Source organism: Blastomyces dermatitidis (genome assembly GCF_000003525.1).
Source record: "Blastomyces dermatitidis ER-3 genomic scaffold supercont1.1, whole genome shotgun sequence".
Lineage (NCBI taxonomy): Eukaryota > Fungi > Ascomycota > Eurotiomycetes > Onygenales > Ajellomycetaceae > Blastomyces > Blastomyces dermatitidis.
The window spans coordinates 6503211-6521945 of NW_025544774.1; the positions used below are offsets into that span (position 1 = coordinate 6503211).

Below are 18735 nucleotides of genomic sequence, written 5' to 3' on the forward strand. Positions count from 1 at the left end.
ATAGATTGAGACTATTCTATCATGACTGAAGTTAACTAGTATTCATGAGATTCAGATCTTTCTGAGCTTTGTGAATTTCTATAGACAGTTTATCTTTACATTTATAAGAATCTTCTTAGCTCTTACAGACATACTGAAGAATGAAAATAAGAAGAAGTCATTCTGTAAACAGAGAATGAAAAGGTTGTTGAGAAGAAAGAACTGTAAGAACTTTCTTATCTCAGAAGCTTGTGAGATCTTTGTAAGATTGAAACAGGCATTTGCAGATACAGTGATACTGTTTCACTTTGATTTCTTACTCTTAATCAGATTAAAGACAGATGTCTTCTTCTTTATAATTTCAGAAATAGTCTTATAACTACAGTCAAATGAGAACTGAGTTTCAGTGATTTTTTTCTCACAGAAGATGCAACTTGCAGAGATCAACTATAACATTTATAATCAGAAGCTTCTTATAATAGTGAAATTCTTTCATCACTGATATCACTACTTTGAGAGTCTTGTAACAGTGATTACTGTTAGAACTGATTATAATAGCTTATAACAGTTTACTTCAATCAAGAAACTCTCACAGTGACAGGTTCACTAGGCTCAGAGACTGAGTGAGTTCTGGTTCAAGATAGAACATATCAAGAAAACTAAGAACTCAGTGAACAGACTCTCTCACAGGTCAGACTATGTTAAGAAGACCAGAATGACAGACACAGAGAGACTAGAGAAGACAGAAAATCTTCACAGAATACTCAGACTGAGTGTTGTAAAGAGATTAACTAAAGAGTCTCTCAATTCTCTGTAAGAGAAGAAGAAGAAGAGAGAAAAGAAGTCTGTACAACTACTCTCTATAACACTGAGAGTCAACACTCTGAAAATCTCTATGAGAATTCTTGAAGAGAGTATCTATAATCTGAAGAATTTGCAGGCTTTGAGAAGTACTGGCAACTGCAGAAGATCTGATATAAGAAAAAACAGAGTATAAGTCTTTATAAGATCTTCTATTCAGATTGTCTGAACTGCAACTGAAAAATGAATATACTCAGTATATTCAGAAACTGCTCACAGCAGAGATCAACTCTGCAGAAATAAAGAATTGAAGAGACTTAAATGATCTCTTATGAAGAGAGAGCTGAATTTATGTAATATAACAGAACCGAAGTGATGACTAGTCAGCGGCATCATGTAAGAGTAATTATTTAAAAGCTGTATAGATGAGCTTGACTATCTTGCTTAAATAACAAGCTTATAGACTACAGAGTTATTGCAAGAATATCACAGATATAATACTTAGTATACTAAGAAGATTGTATAAGATATATAGTAACTCTTATATACATTTCTGTAGAAGAAAAATGAATCACTGACTTCTTTGATAAAGAGTCAGCATCTAGTTATTTTATATAGATAATGAGTAGATACTCTTCTCTCATTTTATAAGTGAGAATAGCTGAAGTGATATCTCAGCAGTGTCTCATTATCAAGAAAGAGTAATCTGCTAATCTTATATAGAAGCAGAGTTCTTATATTTATCAATCAGATCTTTCTATGATATATCTGAATAATATTATAGAGTGATTGAAAACTAGTTCAGATAGAATGAAATCATCTGTATGAAAGTAATAAGCTGTGTGAAATTATAACAGAGTCTTGATACAGCTGAGAGTATGATAATACTCTTCTCTTTAAGAGTATAGTCTCTATACTCTCAAGATTATCAGATTAGAAATTATCTTTGTTGTATAATAATAGTTATTAACTGATTGACAGCATGTATACTGTGTATAATATAAAGAAATAGATGAGTTTTTCTGCTGACTGTATAGATCTTTCTTTCTCATCTTTATTTAAATTAAATATGTGATAAGTGAGTTTCTTATATATCAATTTGAAATGTGAAAAACATAGTTAATAAGTAACTTACAGATCTTTCAATATATTTCATTCTATATATGAAATTCTCTGTAAAAGTGATGTGTTTTTAGAGACAAAGCTAACAGTAGTGACAGGATTTTTTAAAAAGATCTTTCTCTCTGTGAAATATTTTTCTTTTCTCTTCTCTCAATTATAACAGTGAGTGTATGAGAGTATTATTCTTGAAGAATAATAAAGAGCTTATTCTGATATCTTCTAGTGAGTAAACATCTTTGTGATGCAGCTGCAGCCTTCATGACTGTCAAGAAAGTCTGATTGAAGACAGAGATAATAATGTCAATAAGCTGCAGAAGCACTGCTCTCATTGTCACATCTTCTCTCTCTTCAGCATCTCTGACAGCTGCAGTGATAGTGGCTGTGCCTTGCAGTGAGATGTTGTCTCTTCTGCTGGCTGATTCATCTGCATTCAGTTCTTTCTCTGCTCTTCTCATCACTGTTATGACACCGCCCCTCCTCTCAATTAACACAGTGATATATGACCTCATGTGGTCATTCAGAGAGAACTCTGAAAAGAGCTTGATTCTGAAGACAGCAGCTCTGAGAAGCTCAATTCATAGTTCTTCTTTCATAACATATCTGAGCTCTGCTCAGAATGCTACTGAGTTGAGTCTGCAGAGTTCTGTAGTTTCTTTGTCTTCTCTCTATGAGAAGGCTCTGATACAGTCTCTGACTAGTACTGCTACTTGTCTGCACTGTATTAAGCAGCTGAAGAAGAAAGAAATCTTATATATCTGCTTCTTCTCTCACTTCTGTTATTTTTATTATATTTATAATAATAACTTCTATCTTTCTGTAAGTATTATCTACTCTATAAGAAGATATTATATCAGCTCTGATAAGAAGTCTAGATATCTAAGCAGTACAGAGTGAGAGTCTCAGAGCTTTAAGTGTTAACAGATTCTATTAAGACTGAAGAGATTCTCTTTACTTATCTGTAAAAGAAGATAAAAGTGTGAATCTTTAAGATGAAAAAACATCTCAGAATGACTAATCTCAAGAAGAGATCAGCTGATACTATTATTAAAAGCACTGTGAAGATTAATCACTGATTAAAGAGAATCTCACTTCAATTAAAACAGATGACTGAGATGCTTTATAAGTTGATAAGTTAATATTTTATATATTCTTATACTCTTCTGCAGTACTGCAGTACTAACTTCTCAGTAGATAAAGATATCAGTATCAGAGACTTTAACAGTGAAGAATAAGTTTAGTGAAGATATAATTATTGATAAGTAGACTCTGAGATTTCTTCTTTTTACTTTTTCAGTGAGCTGTGATCTCACTAAAATAGCAGTGACTCACAGATCAATTAATATTAATCTTTTTTATTAATTTTAAATATCTCTTCTCTCTAATCACTTCAGGAATTTTACACTTATATAGTCTCATTAAACTTCTAAAAAACTCTTTAAGAGAAAATAGAAGAAGAGTGTTACAGAGTCTATAAAATATCAGCTTATTACTGTGAGATTATCTCTAAAAAACTCTTTAAGAAAAATGAGAAGTCTTAAACAGTATTTCTTACTCAATATCTCTGATATGTAACAGAACAGTCTCTACTAATCATTTCATAGCTTACAATCTCTTTCTCAGTATTCTTTAAATATTTAAGCAGTTCTTATGAATTCTCTGATAATGAATAATCTTCTTATTTAATGAGATATTAAAGCTTGCTATAATATATTTACTTATCTAATATTTTCTTTATAAGATATTCAGTATCATTCTCAATTCTAATATTATTCAGTCAAGACAGCTTCACTCTGAGATATTACTTATAGAGCTTCAAATAGAAAATATGAAAAATAGAATGAATTGATTTCAATTCTGTGAGTAATTTTAACTTATATATCTGCTTACTTATCACTCTTGTTACTGAGAAAGATTCTAGTCATCACTTACTAAGCTTCTTACACAGTCTCATTATCTTGATATTCTTTACTGAAAGTAGTACTTGATTCTCTATCAAGAACTTCATTAAAAGATATTTTCAATTATAGTATTTTATCTACTACTTCTGAGTATAATAGATGCTTTTCATCATCTTCTCATAAATTTTGTTTAAAAGTTTTAATCTTACTTTTATTTCTGATACTGAGAGATACTTCATTCTCTGTATCTCTCTAATATTCTGACTATCTATTCTTCTCTTTGAAACATTATCTGTGATGTCACTGAGTAATGAAGAATTATATTTATAATAAGTATAGAAAGAAGATATCTTTAAGATTATATTCTTTACATTATTATATATGAATTCAGCAGTTAGAAGATGTTTGAGTCAATTATTCTGATAATATAAATAAAATACTTGAAAATGCTGTTCTAGTGTCTGATTCTGATATTCAGTCTGATCATTGATCTGCAGATAAAATACAGTACTGAGAAGATATCTTATTATAAGATAATAGTAAAAAGCTGATCAGTATTTACTGATAAAGAGAAATTCTTAATCTATTATCAATGATTTCAGAGCACTGTGATCATGAATAATGATATTTAAAAACAGGTCAGTCAATTCAGAGGCTTTAATCTTTTTATAAATAGAGATATATCTGATCATCTTTATAAAGCAGTTAATAATGACTAAAATCAAGTTATATTCTTTAACTCTTGTCAACTTCAGTAGATCAACTATGAAATTCATTGATAGATTCTATCATAAGCTCTTTGAAACAAACAGTGATATCAACTCACTGTATTACTTATATCACAGAATCTTTATTCTTTGATAGATATTATAAGTTTTAATATACTCTTTAACATTTATCTGAAGCTTGTCTTAAATATATTTATATTTTAGAAGCTTCTCAGTCTTCTCTAACCTGAAGTGTTCTATATGAGAATCATTATAATGAATTCTTAATAACTTCTGATACACTGCTCTGCTATAAGAGATAAAGACTGAATTATTCAGTAGTAGAAGTTCATATTCTTCTAGTTATCAGTGACTTGATTTCTTAGCAGCACTGTCTCACTCAGAGTCTGTCTCTTTCAAGTTTAAACTGAATTCTTTCTTCTTCAACTTCTGAATTTAAGCTGTAGTAGAGATGTTCTTCTTCTGTAACTTATCAATGAATTTCAAAAGTAGTTGAGTTGAAAGATTGTAGACTGTTTTATTCTTTATTAATTCAATAATTATAAGATATGATATGAGAAGCTTATAATCTTCAGTATCAGTTCTCTATAAGAATCTGAGTTCTCTTTTATTTTTTATACTGAGTTACATAGCTGTCTCTTCAGCACTGTTTCTAAGCTTTAGAGAACTTCAATCTTCTGCAGCCAGCTTCTTCTGCAGTGATGACAGAGATTCTTTTATAGAATTCTTCTTCATATCAATAATATTATAATCAGACTGTTTAGATAATATGTCAGTGAGATTAAGCTGATCTGAACAGTATCAGATATAGAAATTATACTTCAAAAGCAGCTTCACTCATCTGACTTAATGTTCTATCAAGCTCTTTGTTATTAAGAAGTAACACAGATTTGTATAATCAGTGAGAACTTACACTGAGTACTTACTACTCTGAAGATAATATCATCAGATCTTAAAGAATTCAACAATTACTAACATCTTCTAATCATGAGTATCATATCTTCTCTGTATGAGTGATAACTTCTTGAAGAAGAAGATCACTGATCTTCATTCACAGTGTCTTATAGACTCTGTGAAAAAGTCTTCTTTTACAGATAATTCATTATCTGTTTCTTCAGAGATAATTATTCTCTGATTCTTTCAATATTGAAAGATCTTCAGTGTTAACTGTGAAAAGATTTCATAGATCTCATTCTCAGATATATCAGTCTCACACTGACTGAGTAAGTCAGAGTTAAAGTGATTCAGTATTATAACATCTGTGAAAGCTTATTTCAATTCTGCAAATACCTGTGTAATATCTTAGATGAGAATAAACAGTTTCATTTTTCTGTCTTTCACACTTCTCTTTAACAGATCTGTAAGAGAGACAGTAATCTGTGAATATGTATAGATGAATCATCTGTAGAAATTTGTAAATTCTAGAAACATCTGCATCTTACAGTATATCTACAGTATCAGTCAGTTCTTAATGATGAAGATCTGACTTCTATTCATTGAAATGTTATTCATTATAATAATATATTCTAAGAAATCAATCTTCTGCATGTAGAATGAGCATTTTTCAGTGTTTATATAGAGTTGATACTGTTTTAAGTGACTTAATACTTCTTGAACATGAGTATTGTGTTCTTTCTCTGTTTTTGAGAAGATTAGAATGTTATTCAAGTATACTATGCAGAAGATGTCAACAAGGCCTCACAGTGTCTCATTTATATAGATCTGAAAGATGACTGAAGTATTACAAAGATCAAAAGATAAAACAAGATATTTGAAATTACTGTACTTGGTATGAAAAGCTGTTTTTCAAATATCATCTTCATTAACTCTGATTCTATGATAGACATTCTGTATATCAATCTTTGAGAACATCTTCACTTCAGATAATTGATCAATTATCTTGTCAATCAATGATAATGAATAGTAATTCTTAACTGTCATCTTATTAAGATCTCTGTAGTCTACACATAGATGTAGCCTATCATTCTTCTTAAGCACAAAGAGTATAGATGCTTCTATCAGACTCTTTGATGAATATATTCAGTTCTTTGATTGTACTTCTTCAAGATATTTGTGCAGAACATTCAACTTCTTTACAGACAAGTTGTAAAGAGATCTGTACAGTGCTGTTGCACTGTCTTCAAGGCAAATCTTATATTATATCTTGATATCAGGAAACTTCACTACTTCTCTTTCTGAAAAGACATTCTTAAAATCTGTAAAGAGACATTGTGTACATTTATCTTCAATGATGAATACTACTTCTAATCTTACAGTGAGAGTGATGACTTCTTTATCTATTCTTAAGTCTCAATCACCTGCTACACAGTATATTGACTCAATCTTTTTCTCAAGATTCTTCTGATGAAACTCTTCAGATTTCTCTATCACTGTCTCTTCATTAGTGAGATGATACTGTCATATCTGAGTGACTCAGTCAATGAGAGAATTGTTTTCTCTCAATCACAGAAGATCTAGAATGACATTCTCATCTATAATATTAACTGTGTGAAGAAGCAGACTGCTTTTCTTGAAGATTTCTTCTGAGTCTGTGATCACATACTTTGCTTGAATTATGTTAAAACAGTGACATTTTATATTATCTGTAAATTTCACATGATCTGATGAATCTATCTTCTTTCAATTCTTCATCAAAGAAAAGAAATAGAATATGAAGTTAATATTTATCTCAGAGTCAAGTAGATATCTCACTGATATCTTCTCATTCAGAGTATACATTGTAATCATAATATAAACTCAGAGATGTGAGAATTGTTAATTCTTTTCTTTCTTTTCTTTATCTTTCACAGATACATTTGTCAGAAGAGAAGTTAACTTTGAGAAGATGTCTTCTCAGTTTCTTCTCTTCTTCAGCTTCTTATAATTACTGATATAGTGATTATCAGCTCTACAGTTGAAATAGAGATCTTTATCAAATCTTTTTTAACATTTCTTCACAGTGAGTGAAGAATCAGAATACTTGAAATTCTTCTTTACTTTCTCTGCACTGAAGCTGTCATAATACTGTTTAGATCTTATCATTAATTACTTAGAAGAGATCTTATTAGTCTTTTTCTCAGAGAATTGATTATTCAAATAGATCTGAGAAGTCAGGTTGACAAGCTCAGTGCAATTAATTAATGAACTCTGATATTATAATATTATTATCTGCATCTTGTGAGTCAGCTTTATAAGATAAAGCTGTATTTTTAATTGATTTAAATCATCAGTCAATTCCTCTCAATATTCTTCAAATTTTGTATTGAAATTGAAAGAATTCTCATTATCTTGTTAATGTAATAAGTTGAATCACTGTGCTGCTGTGAAGCTGTGATTACAGTGATCTTCAATTTAATTCAGTAGAAAGTTCTTGAATTCTTCTTAAGTCATGATAGTATTAATACACTCAAGCTCTCTCTTCTTGATGATTCAAGTAGTCACAGAGATATCTTCAAGAAGGTTGACAGTGTATATTACTTATATCTTATGAGTATTATACTGGCTCAGATTAAGATGGAATTTCTGTTCAAGAATATGAATAAAGCTGTGAAATTCAGATAAGATGTTTCTCTTATATCTCAGAGAATCTCTGATCTTAATCTCTCTATCTTCATGATAGATGTAGGTGTGTAGAGGTCATAACAGTGATAGAGCAGTTAAAGAGCTCATATCAAAATGTACAGTAAGTTCAGAAATCTCAGATTTCTGCTAAGATAGAGATGTATACACTCTAGAGAATGATGTAGTATTTCTCTCAGAAAGTAAGGTCAGATCAGTCTCAGCACAGATGTATAAGATTATATCAGTCTGTTAGAGCTTGACTGATTCAAATATGTAATCAGATTGAGTAATTTGAATTATAATATAATGAAACTGAAGCAGTGACTAGTCAGCAGTGTTATATAAGAGTAGTTGTTTAAAAGTTATATGAGTGAGCTTGACTATCTTGCTTGAATAGTGAGCTTATAGGCTACAGAGTTATTACAAGAATATCACAGATATGATACTTAGTATACTAAGAAGATTATATAAGATATGCAGTAACTCTTATATACATTTCTGTAGAAGAAAAATGAATCACTGACTTCTTTAATAAGAAGTCAGCATCTAGCTATTCTATATAGACAATGAGTGAATACTCTTCTCTCATTTCATGAGTGAGAATAGCTGAAGTGATACCTCAGCAGTGTCTTATTATCAAGAAAGAGTAATCTGCTGACCTTATATAGAAGTGAGATTCTCATATTCATCAATCAGATCTTTCTATGATATATTCAAATGATGTCATAGAGTGATTGAAAACCGGTTCGGACAGAATGAAATCATCCGCATGAAAGCGATGGGCCGTGTGGAACCGCAACAGGGCCTTGGCGCGGCCGGGAGCGTGATAATTTATATACCTGTGAATGAGTTTCTATGCATAGAACTTATTAAAAGGTATCATGACTCTTCTCTAGCAGGTCATTTTACAGATACTAGAACTCATAAGTTGCTTGTAAGAAAATACTTCTGACTGAAGATACAAGAACTTATGAAGAAGATAGTGAATTCTTATACTGTTTATCAGAATTTGTGAGTAGTGCAGTTCAGGTCATATGAAGAACTTACTTCTCTACTCATCTCACAGAAATCTTGAGAATAGCTAGAAATGAATGTTCTTATAAGCCTCTCTGAAAGTAAGAACATATATAATGCCTGCTTTGACAGTGTGCTGATGATAGTGAATCACTTTATCAAGATGACATACTTTATACTCACTCATAAGAACTTAAAGTCAAAGAATTTGACTTATATCTTCATCTGTAATGTGATTCAGTTGCATGAATTATCTATAAACATTATCTCAGATAGAGAATTAATCTTTATAAAAGAGTTCTAATCTGATCTGATAACTATACTGAAGATCTCACAAGATCTAAGCATAGCTTTTTATCAATAGACAGATGATCAGATAGAATATCTGATAAGTATATTAAAACAGTATCTGTAGTGCTTTGTTAATTACAATCAGAATGACTGAATGCATTGATTATTACTTACAGAGTTCATGTACAATAACTCAAAGCATGTCAGCACAGATAAAACCTTCTTTAAGATGCTTACTGAGACTTATCTGCAGATGATCTTGATGAATCTGTGAGAGTATACTATAGAGTATGATAATATCTGTGAACAGACTGAGAGAATTCAGAAGATTTAGAAGAAAGCTTATAAATTCTTAAGAAAGACTCAAGAGTATCAGAAGAGATACTATAACTTTAAGTATATTATAAAAAGTTTTAAAAAAGATAATAGAGTCTGACTAAGTCTACAAAACATTATTATATAGAGATCTAGTAAGAAGCTGAATCTCTTATAAACAGAACCTTGCAAGATTATAAAGAAAGTTAGCTTATAGTTCTACAGATTAAAACTGTTATCTAGATTACAGATATACAATATTTTTCATATCTCTTTACTTTATAAATATAAGAAATTCTCAGAAGAGAACTCTGTGACTCATCACTCTATCTATAAAATATTAGAGAGTGAAAGAGAATATCAGATTAAAAAAATTATTAACTTAGAGAAGTGAGATCACAAGCTCTGATTCAAGATTCAGTGATAAGAGTATTCTGATAAGATGAATAAGTTCACTTAAGAATTATCTGAGTAGATAAGACATCTGTAGAAGCTGAGATATGACTTTTATACTGTGAATTCTGATAAGTCAGAATAATGCAGTCTTTACTAAGAATCTGATTGTAATAAAGATATTAACACTGTTATTTATAAACTCTAGTCTATAAGATGATGAGTTTCTACTGAGATGAACAGTCTGTGATATACATAAGAAAAGAAGAAATCATGTTCTCATTTAAAGCTAAAAAATAAGAAAATAAACAGGACTGTGAACACAATTTGAAGATTAATAAAGAAAAAAATAAAGAAAACTCAAACTCACACTCTTATCATCTGCAACACTTAACTCTCTCACAACTATCAATTTCTCTCTTTAAAGAAGTAGAAAGCATTATATCTGTGATATAGATAATTGTTACATTTAACATGAAGACTGTCAGAAATGCACAGACTTCAGAGAAGCTGAATATTGAAATATATACAGTTGCAGCAGAGTCTTGAAGACTGATTATCTGTGTGTGTGATCAGATACTTCTTACAAAGCTATGTCTGCTCTCTCAGTTGTACTGAAGTATTCAGCTCAGAAACAATTGAGATATAGAGAGAGAGCTTATCTGCTCAGATTAACTTCTGTCATAAATTCATAACATTCACATTGTCTTAATTACTCAGATTTTACAGGTACTCAGAGACTTATCTCTCATTGATAATGAGATTGTGAAAATGTGTCATGGCGCGAGAATCATTGATAGAAAACCTAGGCATATTCACATATGCCTGGTCAGAGATTGTACAGGCAGAGAGAGAGTGATCATAGACCTGTGAAACTGCAGAAGACACTGATAACACTGAGAGCTTTATAAGAACTGTTAGCTAGAATCTGTAAGAAATTACTTATAAGAAGACTTACAGTAAAAAGAGAGACTACACTGCTTGAAGTCAGAGACTGATCTAAAGAAGAGATGAGATGAGTCACTGATCTGAAGATCAGATGCAGTGACAGAGCTGAGAGAGATGAAGACACAGTTGTGAGCAGCAGTATCTCTGCTTCATCAGCTGATAAAAAGTAATCAGAGAAGTCATAGAGACACTCATAAGAAGCTCAGCAGTGATCAGATATTATTTATAAAGATATTGAAATTGAAAAAATTTTTTATTCTTGAGAAGTTCTTGAATTAATATATGAATATTGTCAGAAACACTCTCTCTCTATTATCTGAGTGAAAACACTTTATGAATGAATGAGAATACTCACAGTTTATAAGAATGAAAGCTATTACAGAAAAAGAGAAAAGAAGATGAAGTTCTGTAAACAGATCTGAGATATTTATACTACTCTAGAGAGGTTTACTTACACTGTGAGTAATTCTGCAGAACAGTCAGATCACTCTAGTAAACAAGAGTAATTATAAATCACAGATCTGAATCTTTCTATATAACTATAAAGAGTGATTGCAGACTGTGAATATCTTGATTCTACAATTCTACAGAGTTGATGAAAGAATAAAAAATTCCTCACAATTCTACAGTGTTAAAGAATAATGATTTGTGAGAATGAGTGAAAGATCAACTTATAAATATTTCTCTTTAATAAGAATGATCTCATAGAGAGTGATTCATGTATGAGATGAATCTATGTAATAATTATATAAGAATCTCATGAAAATGATTAAGAGTTAACTGAAACTCTTCTGTATGAAAGATATAAGATAAATCTGCATAGTAGTCAGAGAAGAATCTGTAGATTATAAAGAATCTCACAGAATAAGAAACTGAGTGACAGACTCTTTTCTCTTTACAGTAATAAGAGATTTTTCCTCACTAAGATTTTTTTATAGATATGAAGAGTTTTTAGTGAGTATCACTGCAGTGCTGAGCTGATTCTATGAAGTCACTCAGTGAAAGGCTTTGCAGATAAAGTCTTAGAGAGAGAGAGATATGTAAGAAATCTCACTTCTTATAAATTCTTTATCTCTATTTCTATCTCTCATATAATCAATAGAGCTAGCAGCTCTTGGCTACACACAACTATATAGACTGGAGTTCATAAATACTATTCACAACTCAGCTTGAATACTATTATATATTTAATCTCTACATTTTATCTTTCTACTGTGAATACTTCTAGTAGTTAACAGTATATATCACATCAAGCTGTAAACATCTGAATAATCGCCTGCGAGCACTTATTCTTACATTAACTTCAGTTATAATAGAATAGTCTCAATCTGTGAAGATTTCATCTAAATATCATCTGCAGTAATTACATATTCTAGGAAATTAATTCAGCAGACACTGAAGTTGCACTTTACAAGCTTAATATACAGTTCTGTCTCATCTAAAATCTTCAATATACTTTGCACATGCTCAGTGTGTTCTTTCTTCTTTACAGAGTACATTATCACATCATTCAGATATATTATTATGAAGACATTCAGATATATATGAAGTGTTTTATTAATGAAAGACTGAAATACTTAGACTGACCGTGTGACCGTGTCTGGGACCAGGACCAGAATTTTTGATAGTCTCATTGTCAATTTGACAGATCCCATTACACGGTTCTAACATTAGATAGTAGTTCCATACTGTTCCAGTGAGACTTACTGTCTACTCTTGTCACATTTTTCAAATGGGATCATGATTTCCACTTCTCAATTTAAATTATTTTTATTGCTTTAAATGGCTTTAAATCTCATTTGAGCGTTACCAAAAAGCGTTACTTTTTAAAAAATTAAAAATAGTCTAAAAAAAACCTTAAAATGTCTAAAAATAGTAACTTTATGCCAAGAATGGAACTAAATGGGACCAAATGGGACCACTTTCTCATTTTTTTCAAGTCATGGTCCCATTTTAAAATCTGATATATAGTCACTTTGCATGTTTTTTTGATAGCCAGTCCCAGCGGGATTCACGCCAAGAAATGTATGGGATCAGACCAAATGGGATCAAACGTGAAATTCATGGTTCCGGCGGCCAGTCTAGAAATACTGTGAGAATATTAGTCAGATTAAAAGATATCACTAGATATTTAAACAATCTCAGTGCAGTTCTAAAGACAGTCTTTTATTCATTCTCAGACTGTATTCACAGTTATGTATATATAAACTGGCCGCTGGAATCATGAATTTCACATTTGATCTCATTTGATCTGATCTCATACATTTCTTGGCGTGAATCCTGCTGGGACTGACTATCAAAAAAACAGGTAAAGTGACTATATATCAGATCTTAAAATGAAACCATGACTTGAAAAAAATGAGAAAGTGATCTCATTTGATCTCATTTAGTTTCATTCTTGGCATAAAGTTACTATTTTTAGACATTTTAAGGTTTTTTTTAGACTATTTTTAATTTTTTAAAAAGTAACACTTTTTGATAACACTCAAATGAGATTTAAAGTCATTTAAAGCAATAAAAATAATTTAAAATGAGAAGTGGAAATCATGGTCTCATTTGAAAAATGTGACAAGAGTAGACAGTAAGTCTCACTGAAACAGTATGAGACTACTATCTAATGTTAAAAGCGTGTAATGGAATCAGTCGAATTGGTAATGAGACTATCAAAAAATCTAGTCCTGGTTTCAGACACGGTCACACGGTCAGTCTATGTATATATATTGATTACATTCAGTTGTATGAATATGACAGCTTCTGTGAGACAGTTAATCACATTCTTGATCAGAGACAGAGAATAGTGACTCTTTATTATCTTAGAGTTCAGATTGCAGTAGTCTATATACAATCTGAAATCTTTATTCTTCTTCTTTATGAATATCACAGAGGCTTCTGCAGAGATCTGTGAAGATTGAATAAAGTTATTCTTCAGATTCTTCTTCATATAGATCTGTAAGATCTCTGTCTTATAATAAGAGAGCTTATAAATTGATCTTCAGAAGAGTTTCTATTCTTCTATCAAATCTATTATCAGATTCTTCTTATAGTGAGAGAGAAGCTCAGCTGCCTTTACTGAGCTGAATATCTCTATGAGATCTCAGTATTTCTCTGATATTTGAAGCTCAGTTTTTATGACTGTGAGATTCTCAGACACTTATAAAGTTATTATATAGATAAACTTGTCTTCTCTAATTAACTCTACAGTATCAACTGATTCTATCTTTGTAAGTAAGTCTGTTAACACTGATCAGAAGTATAAACCTGACTCATAGACAGTTATATATGAATTATGTCTTTAAAGTTATACAAGTTTTAAGTACATGTTATCTATGATATCTATGATAATCATAGTTTCTGCAAATCTTCTTCAGATTTCAGAGAGATCTTATAATTTAAAGATAACTCTTGTAAGTCTCTTAGCTCTCAGATCTGAGTTCTCATATTCTACTTATTATAAGAGCAGATTCTCAGTCTTCATCTTTCAGCTTATTCACTTCACAAGCTTTAGAGACATCATAGTAATCTGAGATTCTGAGTTTATCAATACTTCTCATACTTACAGAGTAGTAGTATCACAGCACAGTTTCTTTCTATGAGTAAGCATTTTCATTAGAGAAGTAACAGATTCAGATATCAGTTTTAAGACTCTTAAGAAGACTGTTACTGACTCTGTCTATAACTTCTCAAATTTCTATTTTAATTTATCTGAACAGTTTATGTGAAGATATTCTAATTTAGAATAGATAAAGTAGAGTCTCTTTTTCTTAATCTCTCTATTATATACTCTGTTTATAGAAGCTTGTGAGACTCTCTCTCTCTACTCAGCAGTCAGATATGAATCTCTCTGTATCTTATCATCTTTTTCTAGTAAATCTGTTCTCTATTATTCTGACTCTTACAGAGTTAGTCAGTGATTCACTCTTCATAGATCTATGACTCTCACAGTGATCTGTAAGTAATGAATAAGAGTTATCAGTTTCTTCAGAGTTAAGAACTTAGAGTTTTACTTAATAAGCTTATTCTGTATATCTTTATTCAGTCTCTTTATAAATATTATTATTCAGATCTTATTTCAGAGCTCTATTTTCACAGATCTCAATTCACATTATAATTTTATAAAGCACTGTGAGTAGTCTTTATCAGATTTCTTATCTCTTTTTCTAATATTAATAATCACAGCTCAGATATTCTCTGTCTGACTTATAAAGTTCTTTAACTTATTCTCTAGATAGATCTTGAGAACAGATCAGCAGAATCTCTCATAATTATTCTCTAGATAATTTAATCAGTTCTTGACTTCAGTATAATAGAGATCTGTTATTATATAGATAATAGCTTCTTCATCTTTTATATCACACAGACAGGCTTATGAGTCAATTTCAAATACAAACTTGTAAAAGCTTTTATAGATTGTGATTTAATAAGTAATCTTAAGTAATCATAGCTTAAGAAAGTTTCTTTTCAGTTCACAGATATCTCTGAAGATTATATCTAGAGACTCAGTTCAAGAGTGTTTATAGACAGTAAGCATTTCTTATAGAAAAATAGCTTGATTTTATAGAAGATACTCAAGAATATTCTTCACTAAGATTGATTTATTTATGAGTTCAGAGAGTTCCTCTGTCACAGATGTAGAGAATAATATTTTATAAGTAATTAATAAGTTCTCTGAGACTTCTTTTATAAGAGTTATTCATGATTTAGATGACTGCTTCTGAGTGTCTGCAGTAGAGTTTACAGAGATTAAAGTATATAAGTTTCTAGTTCTTTCAGTTATAACAGATAGTTACTGACTGACTGAGCTTGAAATATAAGAATAAGTGCTTACAGACAATTATTCAGATATTTACAGCTTGACATGATATGTACTGTTAACTACTAGAAGTATTCACAGTAGAAAGATAAAATGTAGAGATTAAATATATAATAGTATTCAAGCTGAGTTATGAATAGTATTTGTGAACTTCAGTCTATATAGTTATGTGTAGTCAAGGGCTGCTAGCTCTATTAGTTACATGAGAGATAGAAATAGAGGTAAAGAATCTGTGAGAAGCGGGATTTCTTACAATTACTTAAATATACAGATTGAATTTATTTTATTACTATAATTAATTAATAATTAATTCAAAATCAATTCAAAATCAATTCAAAATTAATTTAATACTGAAATTATTCTTGAATTTAATAATAATACTGAATTGATTATCAACTGATTTTCAATCAATTATTAATTACTTAAATATATAGATTAAATCTATTTTTATTACTATAATTAATTCAGAATTAATTCAGAATCAATTTAAAATCAATTATTAAATATTTTTATCTTAATATATTTTAAAATTCTGTAAAATATCTCTTTATATTCTATATGAATTTATCTATTCATTTAATTAATTATGAATCAGCTATACATGCTTTGATTGATTGATAAGCTGAATGAATAAAACTATGAGTGAATTGAAAGATTGAAAGTTAATTATCAACTGATTATTACTGTATTGTGCGAGGTCAGGGTCATGATTATGTAATAAGATCAAGTGACACACTTAATGAGATCAAGTTTTCTGCTTTCTGTGAAATTTTCGATAAAACATAACTATGTTATGCTTACTCACTCTCTGTAGTAAGTGTATCACAGTGTACAGAAAATCACACTGTAAAGAAAATATTTTGAATATAGTAATCTTCAAAAATTAATTAATAATCATCACTACATCTAGACTGGCCGCCGGGACCATGAATTTCACGTTTGATCTCATTTGGTCTGGTCTCATACATTTCTTAGCATGAATCCCGCTGAGACTAATCATTAAATAAACATGTAAAGTGACTATATATCAGATCTCAAAATGAAACCATGACTTGAAAAAAATGAGAAAGTGATCTCATTTAATTCCATTTAGTCTCATTCTTAGCATAAAGTTACTATTTTTAGACATTTTAAGGTTTTTTTTTGACTATTTTTAATTTTTTAAAAAGTAACACTTTTTGATAATACTCAAATGAGATTTAAAGTCATTTAAAGCAATAAAAATAATTTAAATTGAGAAGTGAAAATCATGGTCTCATTTGAAAAATGTGATAAGAGTAGACAGTAAGTCTCACTGAGACAGTATGAGACTACTATCTAATGTTAGAACTGTGTAATGATGTAACGTGGCGAAACTGAAGCAGTGACTAGTTAGCAGCAACACATAGAGATAGTTGTTTGAGAAGCTGTATAAGTGAGCTTGACTATCTTACTTGAATAGTGAGCTCATAGGCTACAGAGTTATTGTGAGAATATCACAGATATAATACTTAGTATACTAAGAAGATTGTATAAGATACACAGTAACTCTTGTGTATATTCTCATAGAAGTAAAATGAATCACTAGCTTCTTTAATAAGAAGTCAGTATCTAGCTATTCTATATAGACAATGAGCAGATACTCTTCTCTCATTTCATGAGTAAGAATAGCTGAAGTGATATCTCAGCAGTGTCTCATTACTAAGAAAGAGTAATCTGCTGATCTTATATAGAAGTGAGGTTCTCATATTCATCAATCAGATCTTTCTATGATATATTTGAATAATATCATAGAGCAGTTAGAAACCAGTTCAGATGAGATGAAATTATTCACATGAAAGTAATAAGCTGTGTGAAATCACAATGAGATCTTGACATAACTGAGAGTATAATAATACTCTTCTCTTTAAGAGTATAGTTTCTATACTCTCAAGATTACTGAATTAGAAATTATCTTTGTTATATAGTAACAGTTATCAACTGATTGATAGTATATATACTGTATATAATACAAAGAAATAGATGAGTTTTTCTACTAACTGTATAGATCTTTCTTTTTTCATCATCATTCAAATTAAATATGTGATAAGTGAGTTTCTTATATATTAATTTAAAATATGAAAAATATAGTTAATAAGTGACTTACAGATCTCTCAATATATTTTATTCTATATATAAAATTCTCTACAAAAGTGATGTGTTTTAGAGACAAAGCTAACAGTAGTGACAGAATTTTTTAAAAAGATCTTCTTCTTCATGAAACATTTTTCTTCTCTCTCTCTCAATTACAACAGTGAGTGCATGAGAGTATCATTCTTGAAGAATAATCAAAGGCTTATTCTGATGTTTTCTAGTGAGTAATAAACATCTTTGTGATGCAGCGGCAGTCTTCATGATTATCAAGAAAGCCAGGTTGAAGACAGCAGTATCAATGAGCTGCGGGAGCATCACTCTCATCATCACATCTTCTCCTGCTTCTCTTGCAGCTGCGGTGGAAGTTGCTGTGCCCTGCAGTGAGGTGTCATCTCTTCTGCTAGCTGATGTGTCTGTGTTCAGTTCATTCTCTGCCCCTCTCACCGCTGTTGCGACGCCGCCCCCCTCAATCAACATAGTGATATATAACCCCATGTGGTCATTCAGAGAGGACCTCAGAGAGAGCTTGGTTTCAGAGACAGCAGCTCTGAGAAGCTCAATCTGTAGTTTCTCTCTCATGACACACTTGAGCTCTGCTTGAAATGCTGCTGAGTTGAGTCTGCAGAGTTCTGCAGTTTCTTCATCTTCTCTCTGTGAGAAGACTTCAGTGCAGTCTCTGACTAGCACTGTCATCTATCTGCACTGTGCTAAGCAGCTGAAGAAGAGAGGGATTTTATACACTTACTTCTTCTCTCACTCTCAT

At 30.6% G+C, this 18735-nt stretch overlaps 1 protein-coding gene across 1 annotated transcript; it reads right to left on the reverse strand.

Annotated features, from left to right (window-relative positions):
* Positions 1-18149: 18149 nt before the first annotated feature.
* BDCG_00871 (uncharacterized protein) lies at positions 18150-18735 on the reverse strand (the record flags this gene model as incomplete). Its single annotated transcript, XM_045416375.1, has 2 exons — positions 18150-18623; positions 18718-18735. The coding sequence occupies 2 exons, from the start codon at positions 18733-18735 to the stop codon at positions 18150-18152; spliced, it is 492 nt and encodes a 163-aa protein (XP_045272119.1).